The 20807-nt window shown below is 36.0% G+C and overlaps 3 protein-coding genes across 6 annotated transcripts; 2 read left to right on the top strand and 1 right to left on the bottom strand.

Moving 5' to 3' along the window:
- The first annotated feature begins 1951 nt into the window (after positions 1-1951).
- Positions 1952-6445, top strand: LOC105169964 (Protein kinase superfamily protein). 2 transcript variants are annotated; one of them, XM_011090515.3, is made up of 5 exons: positions 1952-2433; positions 3335-4300; positions 5345-5392; positions 5560-5991; positions 6071-6445. In XM_011090515.3, exons 1-4 carry the CDS (start codon positions 2209-2211, stop codon positions 5962-5964), a joined length of 1644 nt encoding a protein of 547 aa, XP_011088817.1. In that variant the 5' UTR covers positions 1952-2208; the 3' UTR covers positions 5965-5991; positions 6071-6445. The 2 variants fall into 2 exon arrangements, with proteins under 2 accessions (XP_011088817.1, XP_011088818.1); XM_011090516.3 differs by having other exon boundaries at positions 2293-2433; positions 3345-4300.
- Positions 6446-7609: 1164 nt separating this feature from the next.
- Positions 7610-14163, top strand: LOC105169965 (ARM repeat superfamily protein). Of its 3 annotated transcripts, none has more exons than XM_088885389.1 (10): positions 7610-7883; positions 8337-8675; positions 9042-9107; positions 9232-9371; positions 11189-11315; positions 11934-12010; positions 12413-12548; positions 13303-13387; positions 13497-13765; positions 13913-14163. In XM_088885389.1, the coding sequence occupies exons 1-10, from the start codon at positions 7797-7799 to the stop codon at positions 14051-14053; spliced, it is 1467 nt and encodes a 488-aa protein (XP_088741515.1). In that variant the 5' UTR covers positions 7610-7796; the 3' UTR covers positions 14054-14163. The 3 variants fall into 3 exon arrangements, with proteins under 3 accessions (XP_088741515.1, XP_088741516.1, XP_011088819.1); XM_088885390.1 differs by having other exon boundaries at positions 7612-7883; positions 8407-8675; positions 11859-12010; XM_011090517.3 differs by having other exon boundaries at positions 7612-7883; positions 11859-12010.
- A 1785-nt stretch (positions 14164-15948) lies between these two features.
- LOC105169966 (Lecithin:cholesterol acyltransferase family protein) lies at positions 15949-20032 on the bottom strand. The gene is made up of 6 exons (XM_011090518.3): positions 19143-20032; positions 18815-19037; positions 18168-18451; positions 17275-17596; positions 16870-17135; positions 15949-16730 (listed from the first exon to the last, which is right to left on the bottom strand). Exons 1-6 carry the CDS (start codon positions 19625-19627, stop codon positions 16247-16249), a joined length of 2064 nt encoding a protein of 687 aa, XP_011088820.1. The 5' UTR covers positions 19628-20032; the 3' UTR covers positions 15949-16246.
- Positions 20033-20807: the final 775 nt, after the last annotated feature.

The raw sequence follows: 20807 nt of genomic DNA, 5'->3' as shown, positions 1-20807 counted from the left end.
GGTCGGGAGCTATTATCATGTGAAAAGAAATGTGCATCATTCCACGAGTTGAGAAGGTAGTGGAAGCAATTGTTCCCTATTGAAGCCAGACTGCAGCCACTTCAATATATGCCTGCAATTCATTATAGTTGGTCATGATTTATTTTATTGTATTTTTACTAGCAAGTCCTTACCATTTAGTCAACAGTTGTTGACTTGACCAATAAAATATTCAAATTCTATTTTATTCCTATATTTTCCAAAAAAGGCTAAAAACCACCATATTATGAAAAAAAAGAAATCTCTTTTTGGACACAATTTGACTAAAATACCTTTCTTGATCTTACAAAATTATCCTTCTTTATTTCTTTTATTTTGAGATTGTCTTTTGGGGTCTTTCTTTTTTCAAATACTTTTGAGAAAATTTTATCAACAAATATATATTTACAGTAAAATATGTATGGTGAGATGAAATGGAATTCAGACAAAGAAAATGATTAATTTTGTATAAATTGAAGAAACTCATGGGCAATAAGAAGTCAAAGCCTTAAGACCTTTAAGGCCCATTTATTTACTTATTTTTGATACATTTATTTGAGGGCCCTAATAAAATGGGCCTTATGCTTAAAAAACAAATGATGTAGCATGTTACTACTCATTTCATTTTTTATTTTTCATAAGTATCAAATATGTATCAATCATTATATTTAAATTTCAAAACAAGTAAATATAAAATATTATATTATTCACAGTAATAAAAATATTGCAAAATCTATGGTTATAGATACTCGTAACTCGAATTTAAGATTTTTTAATTACAATACCTCTTTTTTATCGCTTGATTTCAATAAATATGAGATTTTTAAAGTTTAACTATTTTGTTTAAAAGAGTAATATTCATAATAAAACCTAGCTTCCAAACATTGCATGTCATACTTATGTTGCAACAAACATAAGTACATTGATAATTAAAATATAACGCGTGTAACTTATTAATATATGATAAAAAATTACTTTTTATTAAAATAAAATAATCAGTGATACTGCAACACTAAATTTTAAAATATCATCATATCCATGATAATAAGAACACGTTTTTCTTCCAAATGTCAATGTCATATTTTTAATCTACTAGTATGTTTATCCCTTGCTCAATTTTTAATGATGTATTGTTTTATATTTTTAAAACCTCTATCGTGTTAATCTAATTGTATATTGCGTGACATGATAATTTATTTTTTAATTTAGTAAAAGATATTTTTTAAATTTTTGTTGATAATTATACAATTATATTAATATTTTAATAATTTAGCCAATTTAACAATATATTAGTTGAATATTCATTAATACGACTAACGAAAAAAAAATAGATTATAATAATTTCGCATAAAATAAATTATAATAAATTGATAATTAGTCCAAATTTACTGAATTTGATGATATTAATAAAAAAATTGAATGAAAATTTGATACTTATTACTCACGATTGACTTATTACTAATTTATTATAGCTCAAACTATTTTTTTCGAATTAAACTATCCTTATAATAGTGAAAATTTACCTTCTTACATGTATTAATGCATAAGTCATAAAAAGATCTATTTTACCTACAACAAGTCATAATAATTTAAATGACGGTAAATATAGAATTTTTTGCTATTTTTTTATTAATACTAACAAATTCGGTGAATTTTGATTAACAGAGTGACTTTTTTATAAAATGGAAGCAAATCTCAGAAGTGTTAGATATAATTTTTCAAATCACAGGGTACAACAAAAAGTCACAAAACAAATTAATGCCATTAAATAAAACAAACGGCAAAGAAAATGTGTGCAATATTTTAAAAAATACAAGAAATTTTTATTTATATTTTTAACACAATGAGTTTTTAGCTGAACTTTTATAGTTGGTTGGGGTTTTATGGAATTTCTCCTTGTTTTAAATTTGTGATAACAACGGATCATCTAATCAGACGTATCCAGAAAGTTCCTCCTACTCAATTTGCTCTCAGCTTTTCAATAAGCACAAAATAAGAGGAAATAATGGAGTAATAAATTCACCCTCTTTTTCCGGTCAAATTCAAGAATAGGTAAACCCTAATCTCACTTCTCTCTGCGAATAACACACTGCTACAAGTGTTGTAGGGCTGAGGTTTCTGCGAGCTTCGCCCGCTCCGCGATCTCATTTTCAATTTCTTCCAAGTCTCCTAGTGGTAAAAAACCGATTGATGGCGGAGACGCAGGTGGAGGCGGCAGTGGATAGGAACGGCGGCGATCGGAGCGAGACGAGCGATTACACTACCGAGGATGAGGGGACTGAGGACTACAGGCGCGGTGGATACCACGCCGTGCGGATCGGGGACACCTTCAAACATGGAAGATATGTTGTTCAGAGCAAGCTCGGCTGGGGCCATTTCTCTACCGTCTGGCTAGCTTGGGACACTCATAAATCGGTAGGTTTCTCTGTTGATTCTTTCACTTTAGTGTTTGCAGTTACGCCGCGAACAAGTATGCATACTTGTGTACTGTAGGTTAATATTTTAATGCACGAGTATTCCTATGAAACGTTGTGGTATTTCTTTTGTGCTGCCGTGTTTCTTGGTTACTGTGTGGGGACTTGTATTGTTTTCATGAAACGATTGCTGTCATTGTTTTGTCAATGGGATTTTGAAATTGAAACATATTCATTCCCGAAAACTTTAATGATGCATTTTGCTTCTCTTATGCAATAGGGATAGGGTTAATAACATGAAATATTATTGTTGGTTGTTAGTAATTCCATTATTACTGGTACATTTTTCTGGCTCATTGCTTCATGTAGTCTTCTTACATGCCTGTTATCTTTGTATTATGTGACTGGAGCAAGTATTTCCTTCTTACTTCTGTTTAGTGCTTGTGAATGCTAGTGAATAGTAGAACTGATTAACTTCTTCTAAGACCTCTAGATATTTTCTGCTGTTCATTTAAAAGGCCTGTGAGATGTGTTCAATATAAATTCAGCTGGATTTAAAATGAGGTAGTTGATTTTTTTTATTTTTTTTTAACTCAATGTATTAATTCTACTGGGAAATAAGAGCTTCGTATCCAAGGAGGTGAAGGAAAAAACTAGTTTAGCAAAATTGTTTCTACCTCTTCAGGCTTCATGTATTATGAGAAGAGAACCAGAAATTGAAGGGAAGATGACTTGTATCCACATGCACAGTCACGCATACGCTTGATATGGCAGACACTCTACATGAAATTGTTTATATTATCATTCATGACTCGCTAATATGGTCATGCCTAACGAATTGTTTGGTGATTGATTACTCTTATTCTTCTTCTTCTTTTTTGTTTTTTAATATATGGTGATAGATGTATGTAGCTCTGAAAGTTCAAAAGAGTGCACAACACTACACCGAGGCAGCAATGGATGAGATCACTATTTTAAAGCAGATCGCTGAAGGCGATCCAGAAGATAAAAAGTGTGTGGTGAAACTGTTGGATCACTTTAAGCATTCAGGGCCAAATGGGCAGCATGTCTGTATGGTTTTTGAATACTTGGGAAACAATCTTTTGACCCTAATTAGGTATTCAGACTACAAAGGGCTACCTCTTCACATGGTTAAAGAAATCTGTTTCCACATTTTGGTGGGATTGGATTATCTTCACCGTCAACTATCAATCATACACACAGATTTGAAGCCAGAGAACGTACTACTTCAGTCTATGATAGATCCAGCTAAAGATCCAAGGAAATCAGGTGCACCCCTTGTTCTCCCTTCCAGTAAAGGCAAGGTTGGGTCCGAGTCTGAGGCATCTCAAGATGCTAAGGGTTCATATGGCGATCTAACTAAGAACCAGAAGAAGAAAATCCGAAAAAAGGCTAAGCGAGCAGCTCAGAGGTGTGCTGGGAAGGACGAAACTGAGCCAGAGAATGAGGCAAGTGGGCCTGAAGATTCTCATAGGGATGATGAGTCCAATATAAAGACCATTGAGGAGCAGGATACTTCAGTTGCTGAGGCAGCAAACAATGATGCAACAAATGGTTCAAGCAAAGGAACTAAGGGCCAGAAGAGAGTCAGCCGGTCAGAAAAGCACAAGCTCTTAGCTGAGGTTGAACTGAAATGCAAACTAGTTGACTTTGGAAATGCATGTTGGACATACAAACAATTCACAAGCGATATTCAGACAAGGCAGTATAGGTGCCCAGAGGTTATTTTAGGATCTAAGTACTCAACATCAGCTGATATGTGGTCATTTGCCTGTATTTGCTTTGAGCTGGCGACTGGCGATGTTCTTTTTGATCCACATAGTGGTGACAGCTATGATCGTGATGAGGTATGAGGGCCCGGTTCTTTATTTAACTACTGTATACATGTAAGTAATGGACAACGAATCACGAATAGCAACTGTTCGCTGTAAACTTATTTGTCTCAAGCAGCTTGCTTGTTTTCTCACTAACTGCATGCAACATGATTTACTGATCTTATCCAGTGCTTGTTTTAATCTCTTTAGAGACTATACTCCCACCAATCATTGATTTGTGTGCCGTATCTGAGGAGCATATATCTGGTGTGGGTCAACATGTTCTCTTCGCACTGTTTAAGACTCTGCAGTAGTTTGTTGTTTTCTTTTGACATATGCTTTAGTCTACCAGTGTGACAGTCGAAGTATGTTTTAGGAAACAATGCTGTAGAGGTTGCACTTCTAGCAACATGTCTTATATAGACTGATGTGCTAACTGAAACTATGTTTGGAAGCATGTTACGGGGTCTCAATCCCCAACAAATTACCTACCAATAACTTCTGCCTGTTGATGATTCTCATATGGTGAACATGTAAATCTTATGTTTCAAAATTCTATTTACTCGTAAAGTGTTCTGTTGGAGATTGGCAGTACTATATACATTAGGCAGGAGAAAGAAATCCGCAGAAGAGCAGCTTTATGGGGGAAAAAATCCTTTACTAGTTTTTGTGCTTCCCTCCTGCTCTTTTTCTTTGGCAGAAAACGAATGCTTGGACAAGGCTGTTCTGCCACCATTATCTGCTCTTGTCCATTGCAAAAGTGTAATTCTATTCGAATGTGTTTTTCTTGAAATTAAGAAGTCATTAGAAATTAGAGTATGAGTGGTGATCTTAATATCAGTAATGATTATTCTATGAAGGAAATGTATACAGAGATTTAGCAAATCTGTGCATCTCAGACGTAAGCAGAATAAGCATCTTTCTCCCTGTTGGTGTGTGTTTGCTTTCAAAGTTGACCTGAGAATTCATCTTCTAATGTCATACACAGCAACATAACATCAATGTCAATCCAATTTTTATGTATTGCTTAATTGCTTTAATGACTGATCATTTATTGTTATTCATTGTGATCTGAAGGATCATCTGGCCCTGATGATGGAGCTGCTGGGGATGATGCCACGCAAGGTGAGAAGTGATCTACCTGTTGATTAGCAAATCAACCTGCCATTGGCCCCAAATAAAAACCTTAAATATCAATGTGTATGCCAATTCAATTTACTGAAGCTAAGCTTGCTTCCTTTAGTATTTACCCTAAGAAGCCATGTTTCCGGCTTGACAAACATAAACTGCAGGTTGCCTTGGGTGGGCGTTATTCACGGGAATTCTTCAATAGATTTGGAGATCTGAAGCATATCAGGAGATTAAAATTTTGGCCTCTCAACAAGGTTCTTGTGGAAAAATATGAGTTCCGTGAGCAGGATGCAAATGAGATGGCAGATTTCCTCGTTCAGGTACTAGATTTTGTGCCTGAGAAACGGTTAACAGCTGCTAAGTGTCTTAATCATCCATGGATAAGTGGACGTGCTCGGCAGCATACCCCATCTAATCAACTGAAGCCAGTTGACAATGGTGGTTCTGAGAAGAAGAGGGAGAATGATGAGAGAGAGGCAATGGAAGTCAGAGTGGGAAACATGGTCATTGATGGAGTGAAAACACCTGGAAATTCTAAATCCGTGGCAAGCCCTGTAAAGCATTGATAAATTTTAATCCGGCATTGGTTTTTGGTATGTGTTTGTCTATCTACATTGAACTGCCACTTTCTCTGCTCCTCGCTCTGATTATTGACGATGGTTCTCTTTTCAGTTTGTCGTGATTAGCAAATCAAGCGGGGGAACGGAGACTATGTTAAGATTACAAGCCTAACATATGACTCGATCATTTGACATACCAGCGAGGAGCTTGACTGAATGCTGCTCTTCCTAGGTTTTGGTTTTGAGAGTATTGTTTTGGTATATCTTTATTGGTTGGTCTGTTGCTGTATAATGTTCAATTTTTTTTTCTTTCTTTGGTGGATGGGTATGTGTACTGAAATTCCCTCACAACTAGTTCCATCTGTTATATGATTTTTTGGACCTTAATTATACATTCGATGCTGCATTTTGTCATCGGTCTGTAATGGACATTCTTAGATGGGGAAAACTTTACTTTTGAAATCTTGGTGGAGGTGTTTACTTGTAATCGATGTTGCTGTTTTCTTTGCGATTTATTTCCCGTATGGAATGTTATATGTTTGTACCTGGGGAAATTTGAGTACCCAATGGCCTGAGTTTGGGTCAGCGTCTGAATAATTGATTATAGAGGATTTGTTTTCTTTTAATTGATTTTACGAAAATTCATTTTTGGATAGTAAATTATAAAATCATGGCGCAGAAAGTTTTATATTTTAATTTTTAAAAAGATTTGGATGATTGCATTTGAATAACTCAAGAAGTGATTATATTTTAGCTCATCACATGTTTTTAAAATCATGATTGATTCAAATTGACATTGAATTTCAAATTCTCATATGAAGTAAGATTTTATGGGTATGGGAAGAAAACTTTCACATTTAAATTTTTGATGAAATTCTATAGCAAGTGTTCACCTAAATAAGAAAACCCAAATCAGGTTGACGAAAGAGAAACACCTTATTAGTGTAGTAATAGTTATAGCACGTTATCTCTATGTGTATATTAAATAATTATTTATATTTTAAATATATTATAAATAAATATAAAATATATAAATCAACACGTCAATTTAAAAATAAATAAATAAATAAAAATACAAAAAAATTGATATTGTTGTTTTACAAACTGTCGTTTGTGAGTAAAAGTGTCATATTAATATAGATAAGTAGTATAGATATATAAATAAAAGAAAAATTTGAATAGGAATGGCAGAAAATACATAAGGGTGTTTTTGATAATTTAAAAAATTTGGTGTCGCAGTGTAAGTAATCGCTGTTTATATGTAAAAATGAGTTTTTTTTTTTTTAGAATAATATAGAGTATAGATGTAGCAGAAGTCCATCAAACTCATTGGACAATATTAACAAAACATCGTATTTTAAACAGAATTATATTTTTTCTAAAAAAGTACTGATAATAACATATATAATTCATCAATTTATAATTCAAGTTGTAATACCTAATTAAGTGGGACAAGCAAATGATCCCTTTCCCGGATGTGAGGTTAAGATTTCACAAGAAAATATTGTGAATTTAAGTCGTATTAATGTATATATTTAGTGTACCTTTAATTCTAATCATGTTTATTTAATTGATTTAGAAATATTAATGAATTTTGTAATATAATTAAATAAAAGTAACAAAAATGAAATTACACGCGCGTGCGAAGAATGTTTCGATAGATAGCTGGTGATGATGTTAGTTGGCAGAAACCTCCCAACGGTAAAACGTGGAGCGTAAAATTTCGCGATGTTATGTTGTGGGAAACAGAAACCTCGCAACGGTAAGAAAGTGGAGCGGCAATCAACGTAGATAGGTAAAATCCCAATCAACGTAGACCAAATTCAAAAGCCTAATACATGTCAAATCCGCTCTCCGAAGAGAATGAAGAAGAGCAAGCATTTCAGCCGCCTCCCGCCCATCACCCTTCTGCGCCTCCTCACGAGGTATTTTCCACCGATGCATACGCGTGTTCTTGATTTCACACTTATTTCTTCTTTGCTTGATTATGTATGTTCGATGTTTGCGCAAAGTATATGAAACCTTGAGTTAGATGGGTTTTTTCACACGTGTTCTTGTGGAACTGTCATGCATTTCAACTGTTTGATAAATGGGTTAGGAGAGTTTACAAGAAAGAAACACGAAATTTGATTCGGTCACATTCATAAGACATTGATCAGTTTACTCAATAATTTGTTCGGGGTTGTTAATGAAAATACTTATTTGCACATGTTGGTTTGGTGTTTTATTAGAAAATGACCCAGTATAAAAGTTGGTATTTGTGAAGTATGAGTTAGACTTGTTGTGTTGTTACAGCATGTAAAGCATTGAGTTCCACTGATTATGGTATTAATTAATTTTGCATATTTATGGTAAACTGCTGCAATTTTATTCTGCAGTCATTCGACATATCAACGACAGTTGATCCCAGTTATGTGATAGCTTTGATAAGGAAACTTCTGCCTTCAGATATAAAAGATGGTGTACATGCTGTTCGAAGTGGTTTGATTTGTGAACAACCCAAAGCTGAGGGCAGCAAAGAGGATGCAGTGGATTTACCTGAAAATGGAGGAGAAGCTGAAGCAATGGAATCTTCTGAAAACTATGGTAAACTGGATCGACCACAACCTAGAAGTGATGATCACAATCAAGGTGCGCCGACAAGCGAAGAAATATGGGAAGAGTGTGGATGCATTTTATGGGATCTCGCTGCAAGTGAAGATCATGCTCAATTTATGGTACTAGTCATATTCATGATATGTTTCTTGACTTGTGTCTTATTTGTGTAGTTCTGCATGTTTCTTTGCTTAAATCTGCTTATGGTCTAAATGCTGGAAAAATCAGCTAGTCAGTCTCAAAACTTGTAACATTTACTGGTAAGTTTTCTGCTCAAGAGACAGACTAGACTTGGAGCTTTTTAATGGAGGAAAAGCTACTTTAATTAACAATATTTCTCTGACTAACAGTACTCTGAACACAAAAGCATATATAATATGAAAATAGCAGGACAACAATGTGTAAGGGTAGAGTTTAGAACTTTAGCCTATTCACTTATATTCATTTGGCTAAAACTTGCTGATATGGACATTTGATTTTCTATATAGGTTGAGAATCTTATTCTTGAAGTGCTTCTGGCTAATCTTGTAGTTTCTCAATCCTCACGTATTACTGTAAGTCATACTGCAATTTATATTCAATTAGACAGCCACCTTTGTTTTTCAGTACTTATTGAATCACATATTCATTTGCTGGAAGGTTATCAGATTCACATTTTAGGTTTGCCTTGTGTTACAGGAGATTAGTCTTGGAATAATTGGAAACCTTGCTTGCCATGAAATGTCACGGAAAAAAATAGCCTCTACAAATGGATTGGTTGGAGTGGTAGTTGAGCAATTGCTTCTAGATGATGTACCTTGCCTTTGTGAAGCCTGCCGGTATTTCATGGCTGAACATTTACCATTGTGAAAAATTCGCTTGTCTTTAATACCTATGTCTTTGCAGAGGGAGAGTTAAAATACTGTTCAGTCAGATTAGTTGTTTATTGCTGAATGTTTCCAGAGTTTATCATGGCAGAATGAAATATTCAATCCATAAACAAATGCTAGAAATAATCAAATGAACTTGCTTTCTTGAGGATGTTTCATATTCATGAATTGGTGTTTGCTATATTGTGTAGACGAGCACCAGTTTTTGGTAAGAAATGCAACTCATTTTTCTAAGAATTTTAATAATTATAATTTGTAAACCTACTATACTCAATGAAATTTGTCACGATGAATTTATTTCTTATATTTCCTTCTGCTTTGTGTGTTTTAATATGAGAAACATAAAAAGAAAATTGCAGTTCTATATAGATGTGCCAATTTTTTCCATGTGTTCAGTTGATTAGTTGGCCACAGTTGGGTCCTCGAAAGACACTTGTTTCTTATGGAGTCATGGTAGAATATGCTGAATTTCTCTGATTACTTTTCCCAGAGTTTTAACTCAGTTGTCTTTAGTTTTTTCTTTTTCATGCTTTTTGGTGCTTGAAGATAAATATTATTAGCTTTCTCTATTTTGTTTAGGAGTATGCTTTAGTCTACACTACTTCAAGTAACAGCCATGTAAGTTTAACCAGAATGGTGTTCGCCAAGCCACTTTGGTACCACCTACAATGTTTAATCAAGGGGTATTGTTGGAGCCATTCTAGTGTTTATAATAAGGTAATGCATAACCATAAATATTTCCCTCATACATGAGAAGTAAGTCAAGACATGATTCTAAAAGTGGTAGTTTTTAATTTAATATTAACAAATCCAACTCCTATGAGCCCACTATGACTAAAATAAGTGTAATCTTAAGAATCTACTATGTAATATCCTCATTTCTTAATATGGTCCTAGGGCTAGAATGTATTTCTTTCATTCTGAAGTAGTATCTTAGTTTGATCTGGCATGATGTGCGAATGAAAAACTTTTTTAGGTACAAATAGAGGCTGCAAGTATGTTCAGGGAAAACAAAAGGCACGAAAGAAACTTAATCTGGAATGTAGGGATTACAGGCTCTTAGCTACATATTCTGAATGGTGCTACTAATTCATAGCATCAATATTTTCATCTGTGCATGAGGTCTTTGTCCTCATCTCCTTGTGAACTTGGTGCTGATTCAGAGAACAAGTTGGAAAACACATGCAGGGAGTGAATTTCTCTGCAGCACCTAGATGTACATACAAATAACTATGTGATTTCACATGTTTAACAAGTTAGAAATTGATGAACAATATATTCATTCATTAGTTTTGCTACAATTTATCCCATGCTTGGTGCATAAGAATGGGCTATCACACACTTTACTATATGATAGGGTTGATCAGACGTGAGTTCAAACTAATGAGATCACACACTCCCCAAAAAATGGGATGCACATGCATGTAATAACACATATAATGTAAAATCACTCAGTGAGTTACATACAAAATATATATATATATATATATATAATGATTTGTGACTTTATGTAATTCTGATTATAAGTTCATGTAGTTTCACTAGTATGGCTATCTATCAACTTAGAGAATTGTAGTCGTTAGATACAATTTTTTGATATGCAGGCTACATGAGATTATAAATTTATTTTTTAGCCTTCATCTGTGAATTGGATTCCACTCATTTCTGTTCTGCAAAATCCCCAAGCTGTATCACAAGAAATAATGATTGATTACAATGTGCCCTTAATTCCACTAAACTTACTGCGGGTTAATTTGTCAAGGTAGTGTGTTGACCTTGTGTCTTCAAAGTGCTGAAGGTGTTATTTGGGCAGAAGCATTGCAGGCTGAACCAATTCTCTCTCGTATCCTCTGGATAGCTGAAAATGCTCTAAATCCACAGCTCATTGAAAAGGTAAAATAGCATCTCGCCTTTCTTTCCATGTAACAGGCTTCAGATGAAGCGAGGCTAAAACATTATTAAAAAAATTTTATACAGAGTGCTGAGGTTAATATGTCTTGGACTCTGGTGAATAAGATGGTTGAAGGTAAGCAGTGTTATTATAGGTGATTGAAATAAATGAAAATAGTTATAATGTGTCATACTGACTAGAATTTATTTATGCCTATTTTAACGGTCAAGTAGAATTAGTCTTATTTTTTTCCTAAGTCAGCTGTGTTTGGAAGGTTTCGAAGATGAACTCAAGAAATCTGTATTTAGTTTACATTTGATAATCTCGAGTATGAATTTGGACAAATCGGAACAAGAATATGATTGCTTATCTAGTGTTTATTATTTGATTCTCATGGAGCCTGTGGGGATATCACTTCTCCAGGAAGAATTATTCTGAAATTTATAGAGTAACTGACCGGTTTATTACCATTATTATTATAATAATATGTAATTGGCAGTTTGAGCACTGTCTATCAATACCTCAGCTTTCGTCTTCAATTCCAGAGTGTAGGTTTACTCTTGGCTGTTTTAGAAAGTCAACAGGAAGTAACAGCTCTACTTCTTCCACCTTTCTTGAAGTTGGATCTTTCAAGTCTTCTGATCAAACTCTTGGCTTTCGAGATGAGCAAACTGCAAGAAGACCGGATCCCGGAGAGGTATAGCTTCTTTTGCGGCTTTGCCTAATGGGAGTTGGAGTACCATAGAGATCTTTCTCTTCTGGTGTTCTCAAATCCTGTGAAAGCATTATAACATATTTTGCAATTTCTTGAACTATTGGTTGGAGCAGGTCATAGTTCATACACTGATATCTAGCCATGTTTACCAGTCATAGTTACAATTGTTTAGACTGACATGAATTCAATGACCAACAGAAAAAAAACAAGGTTTTCTGGACTTATTTTTTGCGCAACATGTACAGTTAATTCAAAATGGTTATAGGCTTAAACATTGTCACTGTCCCCCTTAAATTTTGGATTGATTTATTTTTGTTTGGCTTTCCCTTAACCGAATACTAGCTGGAGGCAATGGTTCGTGACTTTGAATCATACTTGCATCAGGTATCCTCTGCTGGATTTGATTCTTCGCACAGTCGAAGCTTTGTCTACCATGGATGACTATTCACAAGAAATATGTCTAAATAGAGAGCTCTTGCAACTAGTGAAAGAGCTGATCAAACTTCCTGATAAATTTGAGGTATGGTAGCTGCTTGTGAAAAGTTTCCATGTAATCATGACGCACGCCATGTCGACTTGTATTTTAAATATACTATATCTAATAGAGTATGCATTTATGTAAATTTGATGTATGTTTATGTAGTGCAGTGGACATTAACTGCTCCACGTTTACTAGTCAATATACTGATACACCCATTTCTAAGAAGCAACTAGTCATCCATTCATACAAGGAGCACTTATAGAGATTTAAGGGGTAGAACTACCTGGTCTGTTCAGCAAACAAAACCAAAATGACCCTAGCATATTCTGCAAGGAAAATATTGGCCACATTCTGCAAATTGCCATCTGAAATATCTTTGCATTCTCTATCCTTATGGCATTAAGAAAAGGATGAATGATATGTTTCACACTTAGAAATATATGGTCAAATTTTCATCTGTGTTTTGGTTTGCACCGTGTAAAAATTAATGGAATTTGTCTCATGAGTTCTCGACTATTTGTATTTCCAATAAGCTAATTGTGTAATTTCTAGGTTTAGATTGACCAGACGATATCTTATTGGAAATGGTTTCTTCTTTTGGGATCCAAAGGAAAATACACCAATATTGTTGGTCTTTTCACTGGGAATAACATATAAGCTGCTGTAAAGCAGCATTATCAAGGCAATAGTTTGCTTTACAACTTCAATGATTAATGGGAGGGTCCTAGGAAAACCTTTCTTGTTTCTTTTTTCGAAGTTTTTTCTTACAACAAACTGTAATCTACCCTTGTAGGTTGCGAGCTCATGTGTAACAGCTGCAGTGTTAATAGCAAATATTCTTACTGATGCAAAAGATGTAGCTTCTGAGTTGTCAAAAGGTACCTTTTTTCTGTGAATTCTTGGTAGCAACTGCCCTGCTATATTGGTAAAATTTTTTGCGTTGCACAGTAAATGAAAATGAGACCATGACAGTTTGTCTTGTATCAGATCTGAATTTCTTGCAGGGTCTATTTGATGTGTTTCCATTTGCTTCTGATGACACCGAAGCAAGGAGTGCAATTTGGAGTGTTATTTCAAGATTATTGATGCTGGTTAAGGAAAGTGAGATGAGCCCATCAATCTTTCACCATCTTGTCTCAATTCTTGCAAGCAAATTGGATCAGATAGAAGATGACCTCCTTGCCTGCCCATTGGATTATGGAGAATACAAAACAATGGATACTCCTGGCACAAAGATGGATGCTAAATTTATTGCTGTATCCTTCAAAATGAATAACCTTAGTCATTTACTGACTGAGTGGGGTTGCATTGACTTGGTATTGGCAAATGTTTTTCATATTCTTGTCAAGTATTCTATGACAGAAATTTTTTCTATCACCTTGTTCCCTTCACTTACTTAATAGATGAAAAGAATTTCCGACATTTTGACACGATGGAAGTTCTTGAATGATAGAGTGAAGTCCACTTCTTCCATGGAAGACTACTACATCAATGAAGAAGATGTTGATAAATTGTTGCACTGCTGTTGCAATGCCTCTAGGTAGGAAAACTCACTCTTTCCTCTCACATGTACCAATTTGTAAGCCTATGGCCTCTCTATGTATGATACTTTTGTGTACATTCTTTGCTAGATTATGGCAACTGTTTTGTCTTCTGTTGCTCTCAAAGCATGATTTATAACTGCATTTGGGCGTGTGGTGTACTTTGTTTAGCTTTTTAATTAACCACAGTAAATTTGAGAACCGTACCACCATTTAATATTCTTCTATTGTCGTTCACCTATGCTTTTAGGTTTCATTGCTACATGATGTGGGGAAATTTTGCTTGTACTGTGGTCTCTGATACTGATTATGCTAAAGACATTATTATCAAATGATGGCTGAGTCTAGTTGTACATAAAAGTTTGCTGCCTCTCTATCATAGAACACAACAAACTTATTAAAGTGGGAATTTCAAAGTAGACTTTACATTTTTGTTCATTATAGCCCTGTTAGTAAAGGGCATTAGTGGTGAACAATGTAGGCAGTACTGAAACAAAGCTATCTGCTGAAATTCTGATTGGGAATGGGAAATAAGTAGAATTCGTTCAATTCACACGTGGAAACAAAGTTATCTATACAAAGCCCAGATCTCCTTCGCTAGTGTGCTGCGTGCGTCTCTTTGTTCCTATTCTTGTTGGTGTTGTATTCTTTCCTTAATCTGATCCTTGTGACTTGTTACATAATGCTCCTATTCTTGTTGGTGTTGTATTCTTTCCTTAATCTGATCCTTGTGACTTGTTACATAATGCGTATTTCCCTAATATTTGCATCTCGGCTGTACTTATGCTGTTTTTCAATTAATAGCTGCTGCATTAGCATGCGCTTCTTAGTGAGACCTCTTGGCTTCCGTGTAGACTCAATCAGGTTAATAGTTATGCCATGAGTTAGAGTACAGATTTGTTGCTCGGATTGATTTCTCCAGCTCTCAAGGTCACCATATGGAACGAGGATAATGAATTAAACAAACTTGGTATCTGTATCTATCGAAACAAGGATGCTCATTGTTAGTTAACCTGTGGAAACCTCATCTTTGAATTTTTCCTTGGATCTCAAAGTTGCTGGTGATAACAAGTTCCGGCCCAGAATACGTGTTTCAGTTGTGATTACAGATACTTTTACTTTTAGTTGAGGCCAAGAGTAAAACAGCAATGGGATGCTGGACTGCAGGTAATTCAAATGTGAGAAAGATGATCAGTTCACAAACTTCTTTTATAGCCGTGCTCATTTCCTTTGATTCTATTTACATAATAACTTTCTAGTGCTTGTTATTACTAGGGGTGGGTATTTGGGCAGGTTGGCTCCTACTCGTCCTGAATGGAGCAAGTTGACTTGAATCCTAAATTACTGAGTTTGGGTTGGAGTTGGAGATGAGTTTTTAGTTTTATGAATTGAGCCCGGTTCCAGAATCTTTTTCAGAAGCAGACTCGAATAATATTTATAAATTATTTAAATTTTTTATTTTATATTTGAAACATAAATTGTATTTTTAATGAAATCATAACTTATTAAAAAAATAGTTATAAATAATATTTATTTTTTATTAAAAAAGAAATACTATTAAAACAAAAAAAGAAAATTCAATTAGAGCTTGTGGGTCCAGAATCAATTGTGATGGCGGGGGAGCGGGCTATGGGTCCAACTAGAATCGGGGTGGGGTGGGTCTTTACCGAAAATAAAGCAGGAATCGGTTATAGGAGGGGTCTTCTATCCAACCAAACTTGCACCAGAAGCCTGCACCATTGATGTTAAAACCGGTTTAGTTAATCTGAAGAGGACCTATTCGGATCAGGAAACCGATTCTTTCCCTTGATGGTCTAGTTGGCCCCAATGCTGAAACTGTTTTCTCTTCCCAAATAGTGACGTCTGTTGTCCATAGCATACAGAAATCACACAGAAAATTGAAGGAAAACTTTTTCTTTATTTCATTTTATTACAGGTAGTTACTGAGATCCAACTTTATTCACTTGATTACAAGAAATGAGCAACGTTACAGTAATCAATTAGAAAACTTACAGTCAATATTCAGTGAGCCATCTTTGGATAAAACGTTTACGTCCCCCTTCCCTCAACTCTTTCCATTCTTAAAATGGTAGCTATCCAGATTTCTCCAACATTTCCTCTGCTGGCTATCATGACTCTGATTTGGCTATCGATCCTCTTATGTCACCGCTTTCAACAAAATCTTTTAATGCGCAATCACAGGCGAACATTTATTTTCTCAGACATTTTCATGATATCGGAATATATCTTGTCTCCTCCCAGCTCCACACTAGAAGCACCAGCTACTACGCGTAGAATGTCCTCAATCAAGGCAACATTTCCCATTATGTCAACGTGTGCGCCGCTTTCTAGACCTCTTCCTTCCAATAAATTTGCAGGTGCTTTATGCTTGTACTCTCTTACATAAGTAGCAATTCCTGATGGATTGAACCGTGTCTTTCCCCTCCATCCTTTGGCACACATGAAACCAGCACTTAAAACGGGCACGCTTTCGTCTCCGTCCACAAAGTATACTCCACCTTTTAAGCAGCCGTTTTTGTTGCCATCGGCTGAACTATCGATTTGGAGAGGGATGCTTTTGCACCTCCCTGGTGGCGATTCTTTGTACACGTATGATCTTTCTGTGGGAATCCCAACTCCATATAGACAGTAAATTTCCATGTCTGGAGCTTCAGGTAACCTGAATGGGATGTTAAGGAAGAAACAAGAATGTGAAATCATTATCACTAAAAAGAATCCATTATGAGATGAGAGAAATTTTCACACTGCATACATAGAATTTAACACAGAGATGCATTCACAAGGAGCTTCATGCTTACTTGGTCTCGAGCGGATTTGACCAGTACTTGTAATCGTTATATTTTGGATCATCAAGGTCGTCAGCTATGCCATGCGAGAAGTGAGCTTCAGCCCTTCTCATCATCTTTGGAGCGATCGTTCGGAGAAGATCCAACAACGTACCTGCCGTGTATGCTTTGTTTTCGAAAACTTTTGAGATGGTCTCCCGGCTTAGGTCGTCGTATTCTGTCCATACTTTTCCACACGATGCAACAGGTGGAGTGGCATTGTGCAAAGATCCCTTTTTCTATACCCATAGATGAGAACAAAAGATAACATTAGAATCTCATGAATACCATTAAGTATGAGATCAACTTTCATAGGCTAATGTGCATTTTGGTGACAATATAAATAGGTATATATTGGGAAGATACTGCTGCACGTACTTGGGAACGAAGGCTGGGGAATTCTGAAGAATGCACTTCTGATGCCGGCTTCCCAAATGAGACGATCCTTCCATACTTTGTTGATTCATGTACTTGAAAACCTCTCCTACCATCAGTATCATTGCCTTTCATATCAAATTGTCGATGCGTTGCTGAATCACACGCGTGATCTTCTGGTGACCAGTCCAAGTTACCCCAAATCGTCTCTCCTCCTTTAGGTACCAAAGAAATTATAGAATCCCATGTTCGTGATACACGCATCACATGTTCCAAAGTCTGAAGGCCTAAAATCTCAGAATCCAAGAGACCAGGAGCCATAGCCCTGCAAAATCAAAAGAGCAAGCACAATGTTAATATGAGGGTAAAGAAGCTTCCTGGTTTCCCATCTCTTATCCTGAGTTTTTGCCTCATAAAACATTTCATTGCAGATGTTTCTCGTTTTTCAAACATGGGAACTGAATTGAATTCACTAAACAGATTCTTCTGCTTTCTGAAGTTGTTCTATGTATATATCAGTTCATCTACCGAGAGAAGGTCTATTTAGACAACACTATGGTCTCACAATATTTCAAGGGTGCCGTAAATGTATATAGTTGATGGATAATCCTGCACTAGAAGAGAAACCTGAGCCTTCATTGATATAGTAGCATTATCCAAACCACGTACAATATCATTGAGTTTGATTTTCTTCTTGTTTCTGCACAAGTTTTACAATCGATGCGGAATTTCCTCAAAAAAGGTACTTCAATTCCTGTGCGTGCTCATGCACGGAAATAACTTTTTGACCAAAATCACCAAGAACATATATGGTAAGATAAAAATGTCAACTCTCTTTTTATCATAAACTGTAAAGATAACATAAATGTAATGAGGATATGCCGATTTTGGCTAACCTTATAAAAGCGACATCTTTACTCTCTGCAGACAATATGTTACCAACGGCTTTCGGGACACCCAAAAATGCTGGGCCAATATTCATGATCGATTTAATGTGCTTGGCACACCAACCGGGACCGCCACCTCCGCCCATCGGAGGAGGGGCTTCGACCCATTTCATGAAGTGGAGAAAATAGAGAACACCCATAGAATGGGGTACCACCACCACCTTCTTATAGCCGTTTGTCGCATACATAAGCTCGATTTTGCTCTTCAATCTACTCAGAGTTTGGTCCCTTGTCTGTTCAACAATTATTCATACGTCAAAAACAATTTCAATCGTCAGCTGTGAATCATGATCACAATCAAGACAGAGAAACATTTGTTTTGCACATCCAAACACTCAAGAGGAAGAATTCTTGGCAATGAGACAAGTGAAATGGTGGAATTAAATGGTTCATAAACAGAGTTTGACTAAATCTCTATTGCAGATAAGGTCAGTTCATGTCCATACCACCTGATTGTGTACAGAGGATGACAGGTTATATTTATTGCAGAAACTATAAAAAGCAGTAGACATAGTTATTAATATTATAAGACAACTAAGAACAAGATAATGAATATTAGTTATACGACATTAGTTGTTTTGTTCCTTAAAACATACCTCTGTGTTCTGAAATGATAATCTCCAGTCATAAGCAGCCATGTACATGTTCTTCCCCTCGTAGCCAATGCGGGCCAAATTCTCAATAAGAATAGCCCAAACAAAGTACCCTGGAGCAAAATAGTCAGCTGCAACCAGCCCGGGAACAGCCCGAACCCGAATTCCAGGCGGGTCGAGCCCTGTTTCATTGTCCAAGGAAAGATGCTCCAACCAACACATTGGCCTGCAGTTCCGTCAAACTCTCAATTAGGTACCACATATGCATATAGAGAGAAAGAGAGAAGGGGGGGGGGGGGGGGAGAGTATGAAGATTCATGCAACTCAAAACCTCTTGAAAATTTCAGTAAAGCTGCCGCCCCAGAGGCGCTGCCGAAACAGGCCGTCGGAGCAAGGCCTGCCCTCCCAAAGTTCAAGCCCGCCGGTGACAATGCCGGGAACCATAACCACCGGGTGGAGTGCAGTGACACCGCTGCGCTTCAGCCTCGCACCCGGCGGCTCCGGGGGCTGTAGCCCGGGCAAATTCGCCGGCAAACAATGGTACACAAACAAGAGCAGCCACCAAAGAGTGCACAACAATCCAATGGTCCAGCAACAAGAATCTATGCATTTCCATTCCTTAGGAGGTCTCCTCTGGTGCTGCTTGTTAGGCTTTTCTTCCAACAGAGAAACATTAGCACTCTCATAGTTTTTCCCATCAATTTTGTGGGTCTCAAACAGTTGTTTTTTGTCAGTTTTCTTGATTTTCTCGTCGTATGAGGAGCACTTAGCAGGCTCCAGAAAACAGAGCTTCCGGAACCGAAGAACAGAAGCCATACTCGCATCAAAAAATGGTATTCTTCCAACAAGAACAACTATAGCCGACCCATCAAAAATGGAAACCTCAAAAACAGAAGCTAGACATTGACTCAATCAAGAATCGGGAAAAAGCTAAAGCAGCTTATGAAATGAATGAAAATAAAGAAGGCCAGATGGGAAAAAAGAGTAGGTGAAGAGATATGAACAAGCGGCAGAAGGCAAGACGAAAGGGAGGAATTTAGGGAGAAAAATAGAGGTGGAAAGGGGAGAGTGTGGGCTAGCTTTGGGAGTTATGGGGGGTGGTGGTGGCAGGCGTTGCAGAGAGAGAGAGTAGCAAAACCACGTGGTGAAGGAGCAGATATGGAGGTGTCCCAAAAAAACTACACATGAAGAAAAACTTTGGGCTGAAAGTGTGAAAACAACAAGAGAAAAAGATGGAATATTTCTATCTATCTATCTACTACTACCACTACTGGTAGTAGAATATTGTATTTTCTCAAGAGTCAAGGGATATAACAATGCAATGGTTCTCCTAAGAACTTCTTCTACACAAAATTCTAATCCGCAGTGAGTTTGTTCTCGTGAGAATCAATTATATGATAAGTGTAATATATTTATTGTATAATTAATATATAATTCAAAAAACTAATTAATTATATAATAAATATATTATACTTATTGTGTAATTATTAATTCGATCAAACCTGATTCAAATAAAAAGGTTCTCTACTTCTACTTGGTCTGCGCTGATTATCAAACCTAAGAAAATGGATATATAGATGTATAAAGATCTGTGTTATATATAAAAATATATGTAATGTAGTATTAAAAAATTTTATTCCAATCAAATTTGATTACAACATGCTAACCATACTATGAATATTGTTGTATGTACACTTTTCATACTATACATTAATTATACGGCAACATCTCACGTATGATTGGTTATTCTTCTTGGATTATTTATGTGATTTATTACTTTTTTTAATGTGTATTAATTATACAATTAATCACAATTTATTAGAATGGAATCCGGGCCTCGATGATGCCATCATGCGAGTTTGTACATACATAAGCTATCAGTTGTTAAATCATACATGATATCATCATTATATATTAATCTAATGATTCATACTTAGTGCGAGTATAAATTAACATAGACCACCACCAGATTTTACTGAAATTCGTGTTACAACTA

The sequence above is a fragment of the Sesamum indicum genome, linkage group LG9, assembly GCF_026168435.1.
Source record: "Sesamum indicum cultivar Baizhima isolate 11 linkage group LG9, ASM2616843v1, whole genome shotgun sequence".
Lineage (NCBI taxonomy): Eukaryota > Viridiplantae > Streptophyta > Magnoliopsida > Lamiales > Pedaliaceae > Sesamum > Sesamum indicum.
The sequence above is the reverse complement of the archived record's forward strand: the minus strand, read 5'-3'. Positions and strand labels throughout refer to the sequence as shown.

Bases quoted from the DNA above. Each gene is read 5' to 3' on its own strand.
- LOC105169966 (XM_011090518.3), bottom strand. From the start codon at position 19,627: ATGGCTTCTGTTCTTCGGTTCCGGAAGCTCTGTTTTCTGGAGCCTGCT. The intron at 17,597-18,167 runs GTTAGCCAAAAT...TTGATTTTGCAG, and splicing joins AAAGATGTCGCTTTTATAAG to GGCTATGGCTCCTGGTCTCT. The intron at 16,731-16,869 runs GTAAGCATGAAG...CATCCCATTCAG, and splicing joins TCAAATCCGCTCGAGACCAA to GTTACCTGAAGCTCCAGACA.
- LOC105169965 (XM_011090517.3), top strand. From the start codon at position 7,797: ATGTCAAATCCGCTCTCCGAAGAGAATGAAGAAGAGCAAGCATTTCAG. The intron at 9,372-11,188 runs GTATTTCATGGC...TTGTCAAGGTAG, and splicing joins TGCCTTTGTGAAGCCTGCCG to TGTGTTGACCTTGTGTCTTC. The intron at 11,316-11,858 runs GTAAAATAGCAT...CTTCAATTCCAG, and splicing joins ATCCACAGCTCATTGAAAAG to AGTGTAGGTTTACTCTTGGC.
- LOC105169964 (XM_011090515.3), top strand. From the start codon at position 2,209: ATGGCGGAGACGCAGGTGGAGGCGGCAGTGGATAGGAACGGCGGCGAT. The intron at 2,434-3,334 runs GTAGGTTTCTCT...ATATGGTGATAG, and splicing joins CTTGGGACACTCATAAATCG to ATGTATGTAGCTCTGAAAGT. The intron at 5,393-5,559 runs GTGAGAAGTGAT...CATAAACTGCAG, and splicing joins TGGGGATGATGCCACGCAAG to GTTGCCTTGGGTGGGCGTTA.